The sequence below is a fragment of the Oncorhynchus nerka genome, linkage group LG22 (assembly GCF_034236695.1).
Source record: "Oncorhynchus nerka isolate Pitt River linkage group LG22, Oner_Uvic_2.0, whole genome shotgun sequence".
Taxonomy (NCBI): domain Eukaryota; kingdom Metazoa; phylum Chordata; class Actinopteri; order Salmoniformes; family Salmonidae; genus Oncorhynchus; species Oncorhynchus nerka.
The window spans coordinates 12018183-12036539 of record NC_088417.1 but is presented as its reverse complement, the minus strand read 5'-3'; the positions used below and the strand labels follow the sequence as shown (position 1 = coordinate 12036539).

Below are 18357 nucleotides of genomic sequence, written 5' to 3'. Positions count from 1 at the left end.
TGCGAAATGATTCTCACTAGTGTTGAGTAATGTTCTGTTAAACATTGTGACGGTCTTATATATTTCAAGAGCATATTGAAGTTAGAAACAAAAGCCTACAACTATTTTAGCACCGTTTCGCATGGCCCTGAGACAAGTGTGGGGACTGGTCTTGATGAATCAATTAGATTTTTTCCCCCACTTAATGTCCGTTTGGGTATTGGTTAGACAAGAATTAGAAAATGAGTGTGCAGAAATGGTATGCTCTTAGTGTAACCTTTATAGGCAAGTCAGTTAAGAACAAATTCATATTTAAAAGGACAGCCTACTCCTTCCTCCCCGTAGGGGAATTGAACCAGGTCTCCCACCTGCCCTGCGGGAATTCTTTAGCTAAATAGCCCAGTACTGTACTGCCGACCATCACGTTGTACAGCACCATATTTTCCGTTCCATACTAATGGAAATCCAGAGGGTTTTTCGTTTTTTCTTGGAATAGAAAAACCATAATATTAATCAAAATAATTAAGCAAGTACCAGTCAAAAGTTTGGACACACCTACTCATTCCAAGATTTAAAAAAACCAAACTATTTTCTACATTGTAGAATAATAGTGAAGACATCACAACTATGAAATAACACATATGGAACCAGTGAAGTTAAGAACAAATTCTTATTTACAAGACAGTCTACTCCTTCCTCCCTGTCAGGGATTTGAACCCCCGTCTCCTGTATGCTCCGCATTCTGTAGTACAGACATGGCCTGCTCTCCCTTATGTAAGGAATTAGGCACTTTCCCATGTTTACTACAGTATGTATTGTAGACTGCACAGTAGCCTAATAAAAAAATGCAGCTGGCTCATATCTTCAAAATGCTTTAAGTGTTTTATTATCCAAATGTAAAAGCATATACTGTACGGTACTGTATTTCTTCATCAGGATCTTTATGCTTTCGTTAATAAAATAATGATAAAAATACTCTTTCAAAATGCAGATGTTGATTTAGTTATGGATCCATAATGAATTACTGTGGGAATAAATATCACTGATTTACAGAAATATTGGAACAAAGTTGTCTAATGAAAGCAAACTATTTAGAATCCTCCTCATGCTGTAGCCTACATCTGACCGTCATGTTGTACAGCATCCATCCATCCTAACGGAAACCCTGAGGGTTTCGTTTTTTCATTTTTCTCGGAATAGAACACCAAAATAATAATCAAATTAATTAAGCCAAATTTCTTAAAATCAATCCAATTTCCAATGTTTTTACAAAAAAGGTTTTAAATTCTCTGGTAACGGAAGACAATCAAATGTTTCTCAAAGATGCCCTCAAAGATGCTCTCTGGTGGTCAAACTAGCAATAACTTGCATTAACAGAAAAAAATGGCTGACAAATAGATAACGTACCACAGAATGCTGCAGCAGGCAGCAAGGTGTGCCTCAGTATGACCCAACTTTTAAAGGAGGAACTACTGTAGATTAACAAGAATTTAAGCTTTCTGCCCATATAAGACATGTCTATGTCTGCGTCCTAGGAAATGTTCTTGTTACTGTCACACCCTGACCATAGTTTGCTTTGTATGTTTCTATGTTTTGTTTGGTCAGGGTGTGATCTGAGTGGACATTCTATGTTGTGTGTCTAGTTTGTCTGTTTCTGTGTTTGGCCTGATATGGTTCTCAATCAGAGGCAGGTGTTAGTCATTGTCTCTGATTGGGAACCATATTTAGTTAGCCTGTTTGCTGTTGGGTTTTGTGGGTGATTGTTCCTGTCTCTGTGTTTGCACCAGATAGGGCTGTTTAGGTTTTCACATTTCTTGTTTTGTAGATTGTTCATGTGCAGTTGCTTTATTAAAGTACCATGAATAGAAACCACGCTGCGTTTTGGTCCGCCTCTCCTTCACCACAAGAAGACCGTTACAGTTACTTACAACCTCATGCTAATCACATCAGCGCACGTTAGCTCAAATCAAATCAAATGTATTTATATAGTCCTTTGTACATCAGCTGATATCTCAAAGTGCTGTACAGAAACCCAGCCTAAAACCCCAAACAGCAAGCAATGCAGGTGTAGAAGCACGGTGGCTAGGAAGAACTCCCTAGAAAGGCCAAAACCTAGGAAGACACCTAGAGAGGAACCAGGCTATGTGGGGTGGCCAGTCATCGTCTGGCTGTGCCGGGTGGAGATTATAACAGAACATGGCCAAGATGTTCAAATGTTCATAAATGACCAGCATGGTCAAATAATAATAATCACAGGCAGAACAGTTGAAACTGGAGCAGCAGCATGGCCAAGTGGACTGGGGACAGCAAGGAGTCAACAGCCTTCCTGTGGGGGGGACCGATCACATAGAGGATAAGAAATTATTTTGGAAGTAGGTTAGGATTACAGAACGGCACCTGATAGCATATGATAGCAAAATGTATAGAATTGCAGGAAATTAGCTTTAAAACAGAAACCTTTTCTATCAGCCTCATGGCAAAATGTGTTTAGTAGCAGGAAAGTAAGCTCAGGATCCCAAATGCGGTCGTCCAACACTGGATAGGAGAGCATTTCCCTAACCCTAACACTTTTACCTAACCTTAACCTCAGTCTCCTAACATGCAGAATTAATTCTCCTAACCTACTGCATAAGTTCTCGTAAACTCCTATGAAAAAGTAAATTCCATATCGAAGTGACGTGAAAAGTTTGTATCTGTGGCATTCAGCCCAAAAGGCTCTTCTTGGCAAATAGACTTCAAAGAGGAAGTTGGTATAGGAGAAGTTGAGTGGTGTGTAAGAATCACTCAGATACAATTACAGTTACTCTGTTTCATACCAAGTCTGTTTTTCATGTTGAAACATAATGTGACAACCGTATGTTTTGTATCAAACTAAAATTGAACTTTTTCTTGTTTTGTCTTGAATAAATGAATAGTGGATTTTTGTTCATGATTTAACTATATGTTTAAATCAAACACACATTCCCATTCAAGCCTGTGAGATAGAGGAGAGGGAGATGGTTATAATGACGTTTCCTTTGTTGTATTATAACAATTTATTAGGGGCGGACTTAGTGATTTGGGGGCCCGTTTCTAAATGCTGCTGACCTGTCCTACCGTGACAAAGGGACATTAAATACCGTAGTATTCTTAAAAAAAAAATCTCATTACAGTTATTAGGAAGTACGTCACTGTTGAGATGAGAGATATGCCACATGAATTTCATCACTTTAGTTTGTCAGACCTCACTATGGGTGTAACAGTTTCTGCTGTAGACAGTTTACGTTACCGTCTAAGGCAAGTATCGACTTCTTCACTATATTTTCTGATAATTTTAATGTTCAAAATAAATTCAAGGAGATTAATTATGAGTAATGAGATTCAATATGTTCTAATGTACTGCTGTTTGTTCATGTATTAGCTTTACAACTGAAGGATATAGTGTAGTTGATATGGAGATGGTTCAATGCAATGTGTTGTGTGAGTTAAGTTACTCCACCAGTAAGTGTATGTTTGTACTGTTTCAGGTGATCAGTAGTGTGTGAGTTCTCACATGGCTTGTCCTGAGAACATGTTTTTTCTCATTGGCCTCTTTATATCAGGTGAGTCTTCCACACAACAACAACTAGTTATGAATCAGAGATAAAGGAATAACCACAAGTCATTATATTTTATGGGATGTGCTATATTCCAGCTTTTTAATTGTGTAGAAAAGTGTAAAGTTAATTCCTGATTAGTGTATTTAATAGTCTGGATTTAAACTGCTGTGAAAAAGTTTTTGCATGTTTTTGGTACTGAACATTATCAGATATTCAATCAAAAGCTGATATTAGATGAATGGAAACTGAGTGAACAAATAACACAACAATGACGTATTTATTTCATTTATTTCATTAACAACGTTATGCAACACCCAATGTCCCTGTGTGAAAAAGTAATTGCCCCTTATACTCAATAACTGGTTGTTTATCCTTCAGCTGAAATGACTCCAACCAAATGCTTCCTGTAGTTGTTGATCAGTGTCTCACGTTGCTGTGGAGGGATTTTGTCCCAACTCTCCTGTGCAGAACTGCTTTAACTCAGTGACATTTGTGGGTTTTCAAGCTCGTTTCAAGTCCTGCCACAATATCTCAATTGGGATTAGGTCTGGACTTTTAGTAGAACATTCCAAAACTTTAAATTTGTTGCTTTTTATCAACTCTCATGTAGACTTGATTGTGTGTTTTGAAATGGTGGCACAACCAGTCATTGAGAGTAAGGGAGAAAATCCCTTTCCACACAGAGGAACTGGGTGTTGCATTACTTTGTTAATGTAATAAATGAAGAACTATAAAAAAAAGTGTTATTTGGTAACTCAAGTTGCCTTTATCTAATATTAGGTTTTGGTTGAAGATCTGATAACATTCAGTAAAAAAAGAAGCAAAATAGAGAACCAGAAAGGGGAAAACCTTTTCATGTCATTGTATGTTCATGTGAAACCAGAGTATGCGGTTAACAGTATATCTTCCACCACTGTCCCTGTCCCCATACCGGGCTCAAACTAGTGGTCATCTGCTCACAAACACATGTCACCTCACTCCTTGACAACACACCAACCAATTGAAAAATAACCTGTACATTGAAATAAATTCATAATAATGTTATTGGGAGAGGCTGTACCAATGATGTGTATAAACCCTGGATCTCTAATGCTATGTAACGGCCAATGAGAGACTTTAAATCCACCGGTCTCTATATATGGTACTCCCCAGAAGAAGCACTCCTCCATAAGAATTAATGGAATTATACAGTATTTAAATCAAATGTTTCATGGACTATATTACATGTATTTCAGTATTTTGTTGTAGAAGGGACAGTAAAGTTAGTACTCTATAAATAAAATACTTTAATGTCTTTACATGTTTATTTATTTATTTGTTATGTTCAGGTGATATAAAAAGCATTATCTGGAGCACACCCAGAGAAAATGACTTAGTGTAGAGGTGCTGACTAACGGTGAATACACTGTAAGCTATAAAAACAAAGAGAGTTGCACAATCTATATATATATATAAACTCCCAGTCATTTATTGGGTAAAACACCAACGTTTCGGCATCACTGTTCCTTCTTCAGGGTAAAGTCATGAATGCTTGAACCAGGTTATGTAGAAATACAGTGCAATTAGTGCAACCAATAACAATAGTGAGGGGTGTGTCACAATTATGAGGTTAATTAGAATGAATTGAGTGAAACTGTTAAGATGATAGTTTACAGCATATTGACTATATTAGGCTATTGTTATCATTAACATTAGTATAAGATTAACATCACATATATAATTTCACATATATTTAATATATTTAATATGTTGTTACATGTAATCTTGTGGTTCATCCATAATGCATAATAAGCATCATCAACAGGGGGAACATATTGGTTCTACGCTGATAAGATGTAGAAAGAATAGATCCATTTATAAGACTTGTTCATAAAAATAATTGTTCATAAAAAGGGCCAGAGATCAAAGTCAGTATTCAGACCACTAGGGGTCAATGTTTCTAAATGGGAAATCCAGTAGGCCTCCCTCTGTAGTAGTAAGATCTCCATGTTACCTCCTCTCCTTGGTAGAGCAACATGCTCAATACCTGTGTATTTGAGGGAGGAGATGGGATGGTTAGCTTCAACAAATTGAGCTGCTTCTAGATAATAGTGTTCTTACAGCTATGCATTGTTTTAATTGTTTTTTTGTTTGTAATGCGTTGGCTTTCCCAAATTTGTCTTGCAAGAGATGATATCTCCAATATTGCGAGATCACCAGTGGGGTTCCTTGAAGATGTACACAATTTTTTTGTTGTCTGATTGTAGAACATCGCAGTGCTTTTTCAGGATTGCTTTAATTTTCTCTGAACATTTGGTGTTCTTAGTGCAAAAGACTGTTGCATTGTTTTCTTCTTTGGTTTAGTTTTTAGCAAATCCTCTCTTGGTTTTTGAGATATTTTCATCATTGCAGCATCAAGACTTTTTTCCTTGTAGCCTCTGATTTTGAAATTATTTTTCATTTTCTTATTATTGCCGTCAAAATCTGACTGTTGGCCACAGATTAGTTTAACCCTGCATAACTGGCTATATGGTAGACCATTCCTGAGGGGAAGGGGATGCATACTATCCCCACGTAGCAGGTTATTGAGGTCTGTTGGCTGTGTGTACAAGTCTTTATGTTATGCATCATTCTCTTTGATGATCCATAAGTCCAGGTAGTTTATACTTCTCTCAACAGTCTGCATGGTGAATTTGAGATATTCAGAGCTCTCTTTTAGCAGAGTTTGAAATTCATTTAGTTCCTGCTGAATTCCTTCCCAGAGCACAAAGACATCATCTATGTATCTCTTCCATAGGAGGAATATAGAAAGTAGGGAGTGTGTCTTTGTTTTGTAGATGAGTGCTTCCTCAAATTGTTCCACATACAGGTTCACATAGTTGGAAAAGGGGGAGAGGTCATGGCTACATCCTGAAATGAAAGGGAAAAGTCTGACTCAAAGATGAATTAGTTATTAGATAATACCAGTTCAGTGAGATACAAGATGCACTCATTGGCTGGAACAAGGGTAGGGTCTCTCTGCTGAAGGAAGTGTTGTAGGTCACAAAATATAATTTAAAAGTCTGCATTAAGGTGTCTCTAATAGAATATACTTGTCAAAAACGAATGTAGACATTAATGAATGCATTTCTATAGCTTCCAACATCTGTTTTACACTGGAGGAGGAGTAACAAGATGGCTGTGCAGTTGCCTCCAAACAGAGGCCCCTGTCAGTCATCTAGGGTTAATACATATCATTGGACTGAACTGATAATATATCAGAACCTCCCTGATGTTGTCTTTTATGTTGCAGGTGTTTTGGCCTGTTTTGGTCAACGAGATTTGATCACCACAATGCCAGATAAACTGGATGGACTGACTGGCTCCTGTGTGCAAATCCCATGTTCATTTGATATTCCTGACCAACATAAGGATAAATTTAACAGCACAATACTACTCTCTGGAGTGTGGATTAAAGGAAACCAATACTTTGGTGGGCGTCCGGACAGAGTGATTTTTAACAGTAGTGAGACGGTCAACAGATATCAAGGGAAGATAACTGGAAACATGTTCCAGAAGAACTGCACCACAGTCTTCTTCAATATAACCACCAATTACACTGATATATACTTCTTCAGGATTGAGAGTCAACCATTCCTTGCAACAGACACTGGAAAGTATGTTGAAATAGTTGTCAGTGGTAAGAGACAATTGAACTGTTTACCAACTATTTTTCCCAGTTTAGATTCCTTGCATCAAAGATAAGAACAAGTGGATAATTTAACAATTAGTGTAAAATATATTTATCTACAATTTTTTACAGATTTGCCTTCCAGTCCCATCCTTTCTGTCTCAGGTGAAGTGAAGGAAGGGACCCCTGTCAGTTTGAACTGCTCTGCTGTCGCTCCCTGTCCTGAACACCCCCCTGAGCTGACATGGACTCTCCCAACACAGTTCACACCTGAGAACCAACTGCAGGAGAAATCAGACCAAACCAAATCAGTTCTCTCCACGGTGACGTTCACTCCGTCATATCTTCATCATGAGAAGAACATCACTTGTACTGCAGTCTACCCAGTAGGGACAAGCAACAAGACAGCTGAACATAACATGATGCTTAACGTTTCATGTAAGATTTAGTCACCGGTTCCTGAAGAATAGATATTTTCACTGATTATTGTAATAGAGTGGATTTGATGAGACTATTCAATATACCATATCCAGATACATTCTAAATGAACCCCTCTCCCTCAGTCTCTCCTAAGGACACCTCGGCCTCCATCAGTCCAGCTGATCCAGTATTAGTGGGCAGCTGTGTTAATCTGACCTGCAGCAGTACAGCCAACCCTCCTGTGACAAACTTCACCTGGTTCAAGATCAGTGGGGGTAAACGAACACAGGTAGCATCTGGACAGAGTTACACCCTCAATGTGACTGTTGGTGATGGAGGACAATACTACTGTGAAGGAAGAAATAGTCACGGCTGTGGGAAGTCGAATGAAGTGCAGCTGGCTATAAAAGGTAAAATGGGCACGTTGGGCACAATCTTAGGTTAGATACAACATAAATATTCAAAAGTATGTGGACACCCCTTCAAATGCGTGGATTCTGCTATTAAATCCTCACATGTTTTGCTGACATGTGTTTAAAATCGAGCACACAGCCATGCAATCTCTGTAGACAAACATTGGCAGTAGGACTGCAACATTCACTACCGAGTTCCAAACTGCCTTTGGAAGCAACGGCAGCACAAGGACTGTTTGTTGAGGGCTTCATGAAATGGGTTTCCATGGCCGAACAGCCGCACACAAGCCTAAGATCACTATGCGCCGTGCCAAGAATCAGCTGCAGTGGTGGGAAGCTCACTGCCATTTGACTCTGGAGAAGTGGAAATCCGTTCTCTGGCTTGTTGAATATACGATTCACCATCTGGCAGTCCGGTGGGCGAATCTGGGTTTTGACGGATTCCAGGAGAACATTACCTGCCCCAATGCATAGTGCCAACTGTAAAGTTTGGTGGATGAGGTATAATGTTCTGGGGCTGTTTTTATTGTTTGGGCTAGGCCCCTTAGTTCCAGTGAAGGTAATTCTTAAGGCTACAGCATACAATGACATTCTATATTCCATATTAATGGCCATGATTTTGGAATGAGATGTTCGACGAGCAGGTGTCCACATACATTTGGTCAGGTAGTGTACTTGAGAGATCTTTTTGTGAGAATTGACCATAATATGTCTTGTATTTTCAGGGCAAGAAGAGTCAAAAACCTCAGGGGTTGGTTTCTGGTTTCTGGTTTCTGGGGTTGCAGCAGGAACTCTGGGGGCCATTTTGCTTATCAGCCTGATCAGTCTTTTTGTATGGTAAGAACTATTCCTGGCATCAACGCAAAACAATTTTATTTCTGCTGTGTTTGTGCTTTTGCATATGGAAACCCTCTCAGTGCATTCAGAATACCTTTCTAAATGTCTTCCAGGAGGAGAAACTCGAGGCTCCACGATGGACTTGAAAGGACAGACAGTCCATGGGGACAGGTGGGAATAAGGCTCAACTTACAAAACCATCTACAAAGTGTGTCTAAGGAAGTACAGAATTAGTGCTGAAACTATTTAAAGCCATGAGGTTAACATAATTTCAGAGCAAGTTTAGGGGGAGATGACCACATCGAAAGCAATGCCACATCCTGTAATGACATGGAATAATAACAGAATAGTTGTTGGACTTTGACAGTGTTTTGTTTAGATTGGAGCTCATTTGTTGACAAAATGAAATTCTTTACTCCTGTCAGTTTAATTTTAATTTTCATCGTCATCCACTCAGTATGTGTTGTGTAACCTGCTGACATTAGAGTTTTACACATTACTGATCTTAGAGCTTTACACCTGTTCCTCTCTCTGTGTTCTCTCCACAGAACTCCCCGGTTGGGACAGTGTGTACTAACCAGGCCACAGCCGGAGACGAACCAGAGGAACCTGCAGAAGACCAGCCTGAAGAGATCCAATACGGTGACATAGACTTCTCCAAACTACAGACCAAAGAGACCCCAGCTGCAGCCCAGGACAGGGTCCAGGGACAGGAGAGTGAGTACGCTGAAGTCAACGTGACTGGGAGTAGGGCCCAGTTACCACCACTGAACAACCTAGATGGGCTTTATGCACAAGTGACTAAATAAGTGCTTGTTAATTATTTTTCCAATGGGTATTAAGTGTTTTTATGTACAGTATTGTCATTGTGTATCTGTTTTCTATTGGTACTTTTGTTACATTTATAATTGTGTGCTCTTTGATTATCTGCATATTTGTAGAATTTTCTGGGATGAAAAGTGTTTAACTGTTACTATAGTGTTGATATGATGATGTAGGCTACTCTTTATTTTAGACCATTTATTTTGACTGTTGAGTTCACAGAGCTTCTGTTTAATGGGTTCCAGTATAGAGGAACTGCTGAGTTCAACTAGCTCACTGAAGGCAGTTTAAGACCATATAAAGTCAATGATGACTGAGGAGAGAAGACACAGTTAGTTGGAGAGACAGTGGTCTGATACAAGACAGGAAGTTGGTGCAGGAAGTCTACATGACGGCAGAATGGTGTTAACATCTACTAGTCACTGTTTATCTTCATCTTTTGTGCAGTTCCCAGAATAACAATGTTATCTATTTTCAGTTTATATCTATTTAGAAGTTATCGCGTCAGCTTTTATGTTGAGTGTTAAATTGAAGAAACAAATGAGACTGAATTTATTAAGGTTGTTTATTAATAATAAACCTTTACATTCAATTTCCATGACATCTTTTGGTCTTATTGGTCCAACATTTAACATCTCATTAAAATGGATTAAATTGAGATTTTGTGTCACTGTTCTACACACAATGTGGAATTATGTTTTTAGACATAAAAATGAAAAGCTGAAAGTCAATATGTATTCAACTCCCTTTCTATGGCAAGCCTAAATAAGTTCAGGAGTAAAGATTTCCTTAACTTGTCACATGAGTTGCATGGATTCACTTAGTGTGCAATACTAGTGTTTAACATGATTTTTAAATGACTCCCTCATCTCTGTACCCCACACATACAATTATCTGTAAGGTCCCTCAGTCAAGCAGCAACTTTCAAACAGATATAACCAGCTTTGCCATTGCCTCACAAAGAAGGGCACCTGTTGGTAGATGGATAAAATGAAAAGAAATCTGTTGGTAGTTGGGTAAAAATAAATGGAATCTGACATTTCCCTTTGAGCGTAGTGAGTTAATTACACTTTGGATGGTTTATCAATACACCCAATCACTACAAAGATACAGGCATCCTTCATAACTCAGTCGCCGGAGAGGAAAAACACCGCACAGGGATTTCACCCACAGGAGGTTGGTGGCACCTTAATTGGGGAGAACGTACTCGTGGTAATGGCTGGAGCAGAACAGGTGGAATGGTACCAAATACATCCAACATGTTTTCCATGTGTTTGATTCCATTCCATTTGCTCCGTTCCAGACATTATTATGAGTTGTCTTCCTCTCAGCAGCCTCCACTGATTTCACCATAAGGTCAATGGTGACTTTAAAACAGTTACATAGTTTAACGGCTGTGATTGGAGAAAACTGAGGATTGATCAGCAACATTGTACTTACTCCATAATACTAACCTAAATGACAAAGTGAAAAGAAGGAAATATGTACAGAATTAAAATATTCCTAAACATGCATTCTGTTTGCAATAAGGCACTAAAGTATAACTGCTTAAAAATGATCACATCACTGTGACGTGTAAATGAGTGAAGAGGTGTGGAGTCAGGCGCAGAGAGCAAAGGATGTGGGAAAAACAACACGCTTTAATGTCCTGGAAACATAACATGTACAAAAGTGGAAACACAAATGAACAGAAATATAAACGGACAGCGTGAAACCCAAATGCAAACAAAATACACTCAAACAAAGAAACAGGAGAACAAGCCCGCACGAAACAGAAGCGGGCTGAACAGACTATGTATAACCCTATCCTAACAACCAAACAAGAAACAGGTGATACCAATTAGACAGAACTAAACGAACACAGAACAACGGATCAGCGATAGCTAGTAGACCGGCGACGACGACCGCCGAGCGCCAACCGAACAAGAAGGGGAGTCACCTTCGGTAATATTCGTGACAATCACTGAGTACCACTCTTCATATTTTCAAGGTGATGGCTGCACCGTGTTATGGGCATTCTATTTAATCCATTTTTAATTCAAGCTGAAAAACAACAGAATGTGGAATAAGTCAAGGGGTCCTTTCTGAAGACACGGAGGATACCAAACATTAGGAACACCTTCCTAATTTTGAGTTGAAACCCCTTTTGTCTTCAGAACAGCCTCAGTTCATCAGGGCATGGACTCTTCAAGGTGACGAAAGCGTTCCACAAGGATTCTGGCCCATTATGACAGCAATTTATTTTATTTATTTTTATTTCACCTTTATTTAACCAGGTAGGCTAGTTGAGAACAAGTTCTCATTTGCATCTGCGACCTGGCCAATGCTTCCTACAGTTGTGTCAAGTTGGTTGGATGTTTTTTGGGTGGTGGTCCATTCTTGATACACACCTGAAACTGTTTAGAGTGAGAAAAAAACAGCAGTATTGCAGTTCCTGAAACCAGTGCACCTGGCACCTACTACCTCACCTCATTCAAAGGCACTTACATTTTTTGTCTTGCCCAAACACCCTCTAAATGGCACACATACACAACACACTTCTCAATTGTCTCAAGGCTTAAAAATCCTTCTTTAACCTGTCTCCTCCCCTTCGTCTACACTGAAGTGGATTTAACAAGTGACTTCAATAAGGGATCATAGCTTTAACTTGGATTCATCTGGTCAGTCTATGTCATGGAAAGAGCAGTAAGACTGGTTCTGTTTTATCACCTAATACCTACTCATATATCCATTGATAGTGAGTGGTAGCCTGATCTGCATGCAGGCACATCGTTTCATTATATTTTCATACATTTTATCCACATATAGGCAAAGCAGTTGAGCTTGTTAGTAATTTTAGTAATGTTAGTATTTTTTTGTCAGTACTACCATATCCCCATTCCCACCATATAGCAGCATCAGCGTAGTATAATGTCCAATAGTCAATACTTTCTCTCTTCTCTCTCTGAATCATCTGGTCCCTCCACCTCTCAATCCCTGATCCTGTCCTCCAGAGCCTTCAGCTCTCCCTCCACCTGTTGGGGGAGGTCGGCTCCCACCTGCTGGGTAAAGTACGCCCTCCTGGGTCTCCTTCTCCCAGAAGACCTTGGGAAGGTCGAAGAGTGATTTGTCCAAATGTAGTTTTCTAGCAAGATTAGGAGTATTAGGCTGCAGGTTAGGAGAATTAACGTAGCAGGTTATGATAATTAGATCAAGGAACGGAAAAGTGTTAGGATTAGCTCAAATGCTAAAAGAATTTGACGCCAATTTGACAAAGCTTTATCCCAACTAGACTTGACCGTTGTAGAGTGAGCCCATGTCCAACTTGCCTCCCAGTACCTGTTGGTCGTGGTCTCGGACATTCTTTTCACGCCACTTCAATAAGAAGTGATTTTGGTAGCAGGTTAGGAGCAGGTCTGGACTACAGAATGGCTCAAGATAGTAAATTATATAAAAATGTGTTGAATAGTGGGAAATTAGCTCGAAAACAACAAACAAATTTAGTCAGCTTCATGACAACATGTCAATTTTTTTATTTTTTTTAAATTTTACCAGGCAAGTCAGTTAAGAACAAATTCTTATTTTCAATAACTGCCTGTTCAGGGGCAGAACGACAGATTTGTACCTTGTCAGCTCGGGGGTTTGAACTCGCAACCTTCCGGTTACTAGTCCAACGCTCTAACCACTAGGCTACGCTGCCGCCCCTAGCATTATAAAACTGTAAATATGCATTTCTGCACCATGGGTTGAAATTCTCTCCACACCATGGCAAAATGGGTTGAAATGCTCTCCCCACCATGGCAAAATGGGTTGAAATGCTCTCCATACCATGGCAAAATGGGTTGAAATTCTCTCCACACCATGGCAAAATGGGTTGAAATGCTCTCCACACCATGGCAAAATGGGTTGAAATGCTCTCCACACCATGGCAAAATGGGTTGAAATGCCCTCCCAACATGGCAAAATGGGTTGAAATGCCCTCTCAACATCAAAATGGGTTGAAATGCACCATGGCAAAATGGGTTGAAATGCTCTCCACACCATGGCAAAATGGGTTGAAATGCCCTCCCCACCATGGTAAAATGGGTTGAAATGCAGTAAGTAAGAGGGGGGTGTGGGGTCGTCCAACCCTGGTTAGGAGAGCATTTTGACTAACCGTAACCCATAGCCGTAATTCTCCTAACCTGCTGCAGAAATTCTTCTAGCCTGATACGAAAAAGTCAAATCTGTATAGAAGTGGTGTGAAAATGTGTCATCCAGCCCACCAGGGTTTTCTTGGCAAATAGACTTCAAAGAGGAAGTTAAGCAAGAAAAAGAGGAAGTTGGTGTAGGACAAGTTGAGTGGTGTGTGTGAGAATCAGTCAGATACAATACACTTACTCTGTTTCATACCAAGTCTGTTTTTCATGTTGAAAGAATGATGTGACAACCCTATGATTTTGCATGGATCCCAAGATCCTCAAAAGGTTCTACAGCTGCACCATCGAGAGCATCTTGACCGGTTGCATCACCGACTGGTATGGAAACTGCTCGGCATCTGACCGTAAGCCGCTACAGAGGGTAGGTAGTACGTACGGCCCAGTACATCACTGGGGTCAAGCTTCCTGCCATCCAGGACCTATATACTAGGCGGTGTCAGAGGAAAACCCCAAAAAGTGTCAGGGACTCCAGTCAGCCAAGTCATAGACTGTTCTCTCTGCTTCCGCACAGCAAGCGGTACCGCAGCGCCAAGTATAGGACCAAAATGCTCGTTAACAGCTTCTACCCCCAAGCCATAAGACTGTTGAACAATTAATCAAATGGCCAACGGACTATTTACATTTACCCCCCACCTTCATTTGTTTTGTACACTGCTGCTTCTCGCTGTTTATTATCTATGCATGGTCACTTCACCCCTACCTCCATGTACAAATTACCTCGACTAACCTGTACCCCCACATTGACTCTGTACCGGTACTCCATGAATATAGCCTTGTTATTGCACATTTTTTTTGTTTCTTTTAATAATGTTTTACCTTAGTTAATTTAGTAAACATTTTCTTAACTCTTTCTTGAGTTGCACTCTTGTTCTATTCAGAGATTATGATTTAACTCATTTAAAAAAAACATCACACACACGTTCCCATTGAAGCCTGGGAGACCACCTGTTGGGGGAGGTCGGCTCCCACCTACTGAGTACGCCCTCAGTTCCTGGGTCTCCTTCTCCCAGAAGGCCTTCGGGAAGGTTGAGGGTTTGGTCTAGAAGGGATACAGCTTTTGTCAAAATTGAGTTTTCTAGCAAGTTTGGGAGAATTTTTACAACAGGTTAGGAGAATTAACATAGCAGGTTATGAAAATTAAATTAAAGTACGAAAAAGGGTTAGGATTAGCTAAAATGCTGTAATAATTACACTTTTTTCACATTTTGACAAAAGCTTAATCCTATCTAGACTTGACCACCGAAGAGGGAACCCATGTCCTCCTTGCTGTCCAGGACCTGCAGGTGTCTGGCTCCCTCCTGTGTCACCCGCGACATTCTTTTCACGGCACTTCAATAAGAAGCGACTTTGGAAGCAGGTCAGCAGCAGGGATTACTGAACGGCCCCAGATAGCATATGATAGCAAAATGTGTAGAACTGATTGTAGCGTTAAAACGGCAACCTTTTATATCAGCGTCATGGCAAAATGTGAACACAAGCATGAGGTGCTATAAAACAACAAACATATAAAAAATAATTCTCTCTGCACCACTGCAGAACGTGTTGAAATGAAGGAAAGTAAGCTCAGGGTCCCAAATGCCCTCATCCAACCCTGGATAGGAGACCATTTTCCCTAAACCTGACTATTTAACCTGACCTTAACCTCAGGCTCTTAACATGCTATGGTAATTCTCCATAAATTCTCATAAACTGCTGCGAAAAAGTCAATTCCGTATCAAAGTGGAGTGAAAAGAGTGTCTCTGTGGCATCCAGCCCACCAGGCTCCTCTTTGCAAATAGACTTCAAAGAGGAAGTTGGTGTCGGAGAAGTTGAAAAGTGTGTGAGAATCACTCAGATACAATTACAGTTACTCTGTTTCATACCAAGTCTGTTTTTCATGTTGAAACATAATGTGACAACCTTATGTTTTGTATCAAACTCGAATTTAATAAATTTTACTCTTTAATAAATGAATAGTGGATTTTGGTTCATGGTTTAACTATATGTTTAAATCCCACACACATTCCCATTCAGGCCTGGAAGATAGAGGAGAGGGAGATTGATATAATGCCTAAAGTTTCATTTGTTCTATTTAACAATGTGTCGGGGGCGGACTTAGTGATTTGGGGGCCAGTTTCAAAACACTGCTGACCTGTCCTACCCCGAGAAAGGGACATTAAATACAGTAGTATTCCTTTATAATGATTTCTCATACACATATTAGGAAGTACTTCACTGATGAGATGTGAGATATGCCACATGAATTTCAGCACATTAGTTTGTCAGACCACACTATGTGTGTAACAGTTTCTGCTGTAGACAGTTTACGTTACCGTCTAAGGCAAGTATCAACTTCTTCACTATATTTTCTGTTCATTTTAATGTTCAAAATAATTGAAAGGAAATGAATTATGAGTAATGAGATTCAATATGTTCTAATATACTGCTGTTTGTTCATGTATTAGCTTTACAACTGAAGGACATAGTGTAGTTGATATGGGGATGGTTCAATGCAATGTGTTGTGTGAGTTAAGCTACTCCACCAGTAAGTGTATGTGATACGGATATAGATACAGATATCCTGGGTGTGTGTGTGTATCCTGTGTCTTTTCTCTCATTCTCCCCTCCTCACAGGTGGCAATCATCATTCCCCAATCAGTCACCATTCAATCATCAGTCAGTAGACACACCTCCTATTCCCATTACCCTATCACATCCCCTTTCCCTTGGTTTGAAAACCCAGTTGTTTCCTCTAGAGCTCAATCTCTCTGTCAATCTTGGGGTCAATATCTCTGTCATACAATCTCTACGTAGTTCTCTTGTTTGTTTTAGCATCTCCAGATCACTTTGTTCCCACCTGGACAACTATAAACACCTGGGTGTCTGGTTAGACTGTAAACTCTCCTTCCAGACTCACAGTAAGCATCTCCAATCCAAAATTAATCTAGAATCGGCTTCCTATATCGCAACAAAGCATCCTTCACTCATGCTGCCAAACATACCCCTGTAAAACTGACCATCCTACCGATCCTCGACTTCGGTGATGTCATCTATTAAATAGCCTCCAACACTCTACTCAACAAACTGGATGCAGTCTATCACAGTGCCATCCGTTTTGTCACCAAAGCCCCATACACTACCCACCATTGCGACCTGTACACTCTCGCTGGTTGGCCCTCGCTTCATACTCGTCGCCACTGGCTACAGGTTATCTACAAGTCTCTGCTAGGTAAAGCCCCGCCTTATCTCAGCTCACTGGTCACCATAGCAGCACCCATTCGTAGCACCCGCTCCAGCAGGTATATCTCACTGGTCACCCCCAAAGCCAATTCCTCCTTTGGTCGTCTTTCCTTCCAGTTCTCTGCTGCCCATGACTGGAACGAATTGCAAAAATCTCTGAAGCTGGAGACTCTCATCTCCCTCACTAGCTTTAAGCACCAGCTGACAGAGCAGTTTACAGATCACTGCACCTGTACATAGATGGGCTATCTACCTACCTCATCTCCAAACTGGTATTTATTTATTTTGCTCCTTTGCACCCCAATATCTCTACCTGCACATTCATCTTCTGCCGATCTACCATTCCAGTGTTTAATTGCTATATTGTAATTACTTCGCCACCATGGCCCATTTATTTCCTTAACTTACCTCATTTGCACTCTCTGTATGTAGACTTTTGTTTTCTTTTGTTCTACTGTATTATTGACTGTATGTTTTGTTTATTCCACGTGTAAATCTGTGTTGTTTTATGTGTCGAATTGCTACGCTTTATCTTGGCCAGGTCGCTGTTGTAAATGAGAACTTGTTCTCAACTAGCCTACCTGGTTAAATAAAGGTTAAATAAATAAATAAAACCTGTGAGTATTGTTTGTGTTATGGTGTCTGATGTTGGGAAAAGGGGGCACCAAGACAAGTTGCCCATGGGCATACACTACCTGTAGGACTACTTTGTCTAAGAACACTAGGTAGAACTGGGCAGACCACCCACTGTATGTTTGGTTAGTTAGTTAGCTGTATTGAAGTAGGCTAGTCTAGCTTAGGGGTGTTTTGGTTATTTGTTTCTTTCCTCAGCGCCGTTTCCTGCCCCCCCTTTACCGTGTGTTTTCAAATAAACCATGACTGTTTGACGGTAATTTAGTTGTTTGTGGTTATTTCGTTCTCACTCTTACTTTTTCACTATTATAATTTGCATAAGTTATGTTACGGGTCTCGTTACCATCCCCCCTAGACTGTCGGGCCAAAAGGGATTCGTAACAGTATGTTTGTACTGTTTCAGGTGATCAGTGGTGTGTGAATTCTCACATGGCTTGTCCTGAGAACATGTTTTTTCTCATTGGCCTCTTTATATCAGGTGAGTCTTCCACTCAACAACAATTAGATATGAATCAGACATAAAGGAATAACCACAAGTCATGATATTTTATGGGATGTGTGATATACTGGCTTTTTAATTGTGTAGAAAAGTGTAAAGTTAATTCCTGATTAGTGCAGTTTAATAGTCT

General features: G+C 40.0%; 1 protein-coding gene across 1 annotated transcript; it reads left to right on the top strand.

Moving 5' to 3' along the window:
* The first annotated feature begins 3148 nt into the window (after nucleotides 1-3148).
* On the top strand, nucleotides 3149-10290 carry LOC115104855 (B-cell receptor CD22-like). Its single transcript, XM_065006923.1, has 8 exons — nucleotides 3149-3255; nucleotides 3486-3560; nucleotides 6829-7215; nucleotides 7339-7644; nucleotides 7770-8036; nucleotides 8765-8876; nucleotides 8990-9047; nucleotides 9425-10290. The coding sequence occupies exons 2-8, from the start codon at nucleotides 3512-3514 to the stop codon at nucleotides 9683-9685; spliced, it is 1440 nt and encodes a 479-aa protein (XP_064862995.1). The 5' UTR covers nucleotides 3149-3255; nucleotides 3486-3511; the 3' UTR covers nucleotides 9686-10290.
* The last annotated feature ends 8067 nt before the right edge of the window (nucleotides 10291-18357 follow it).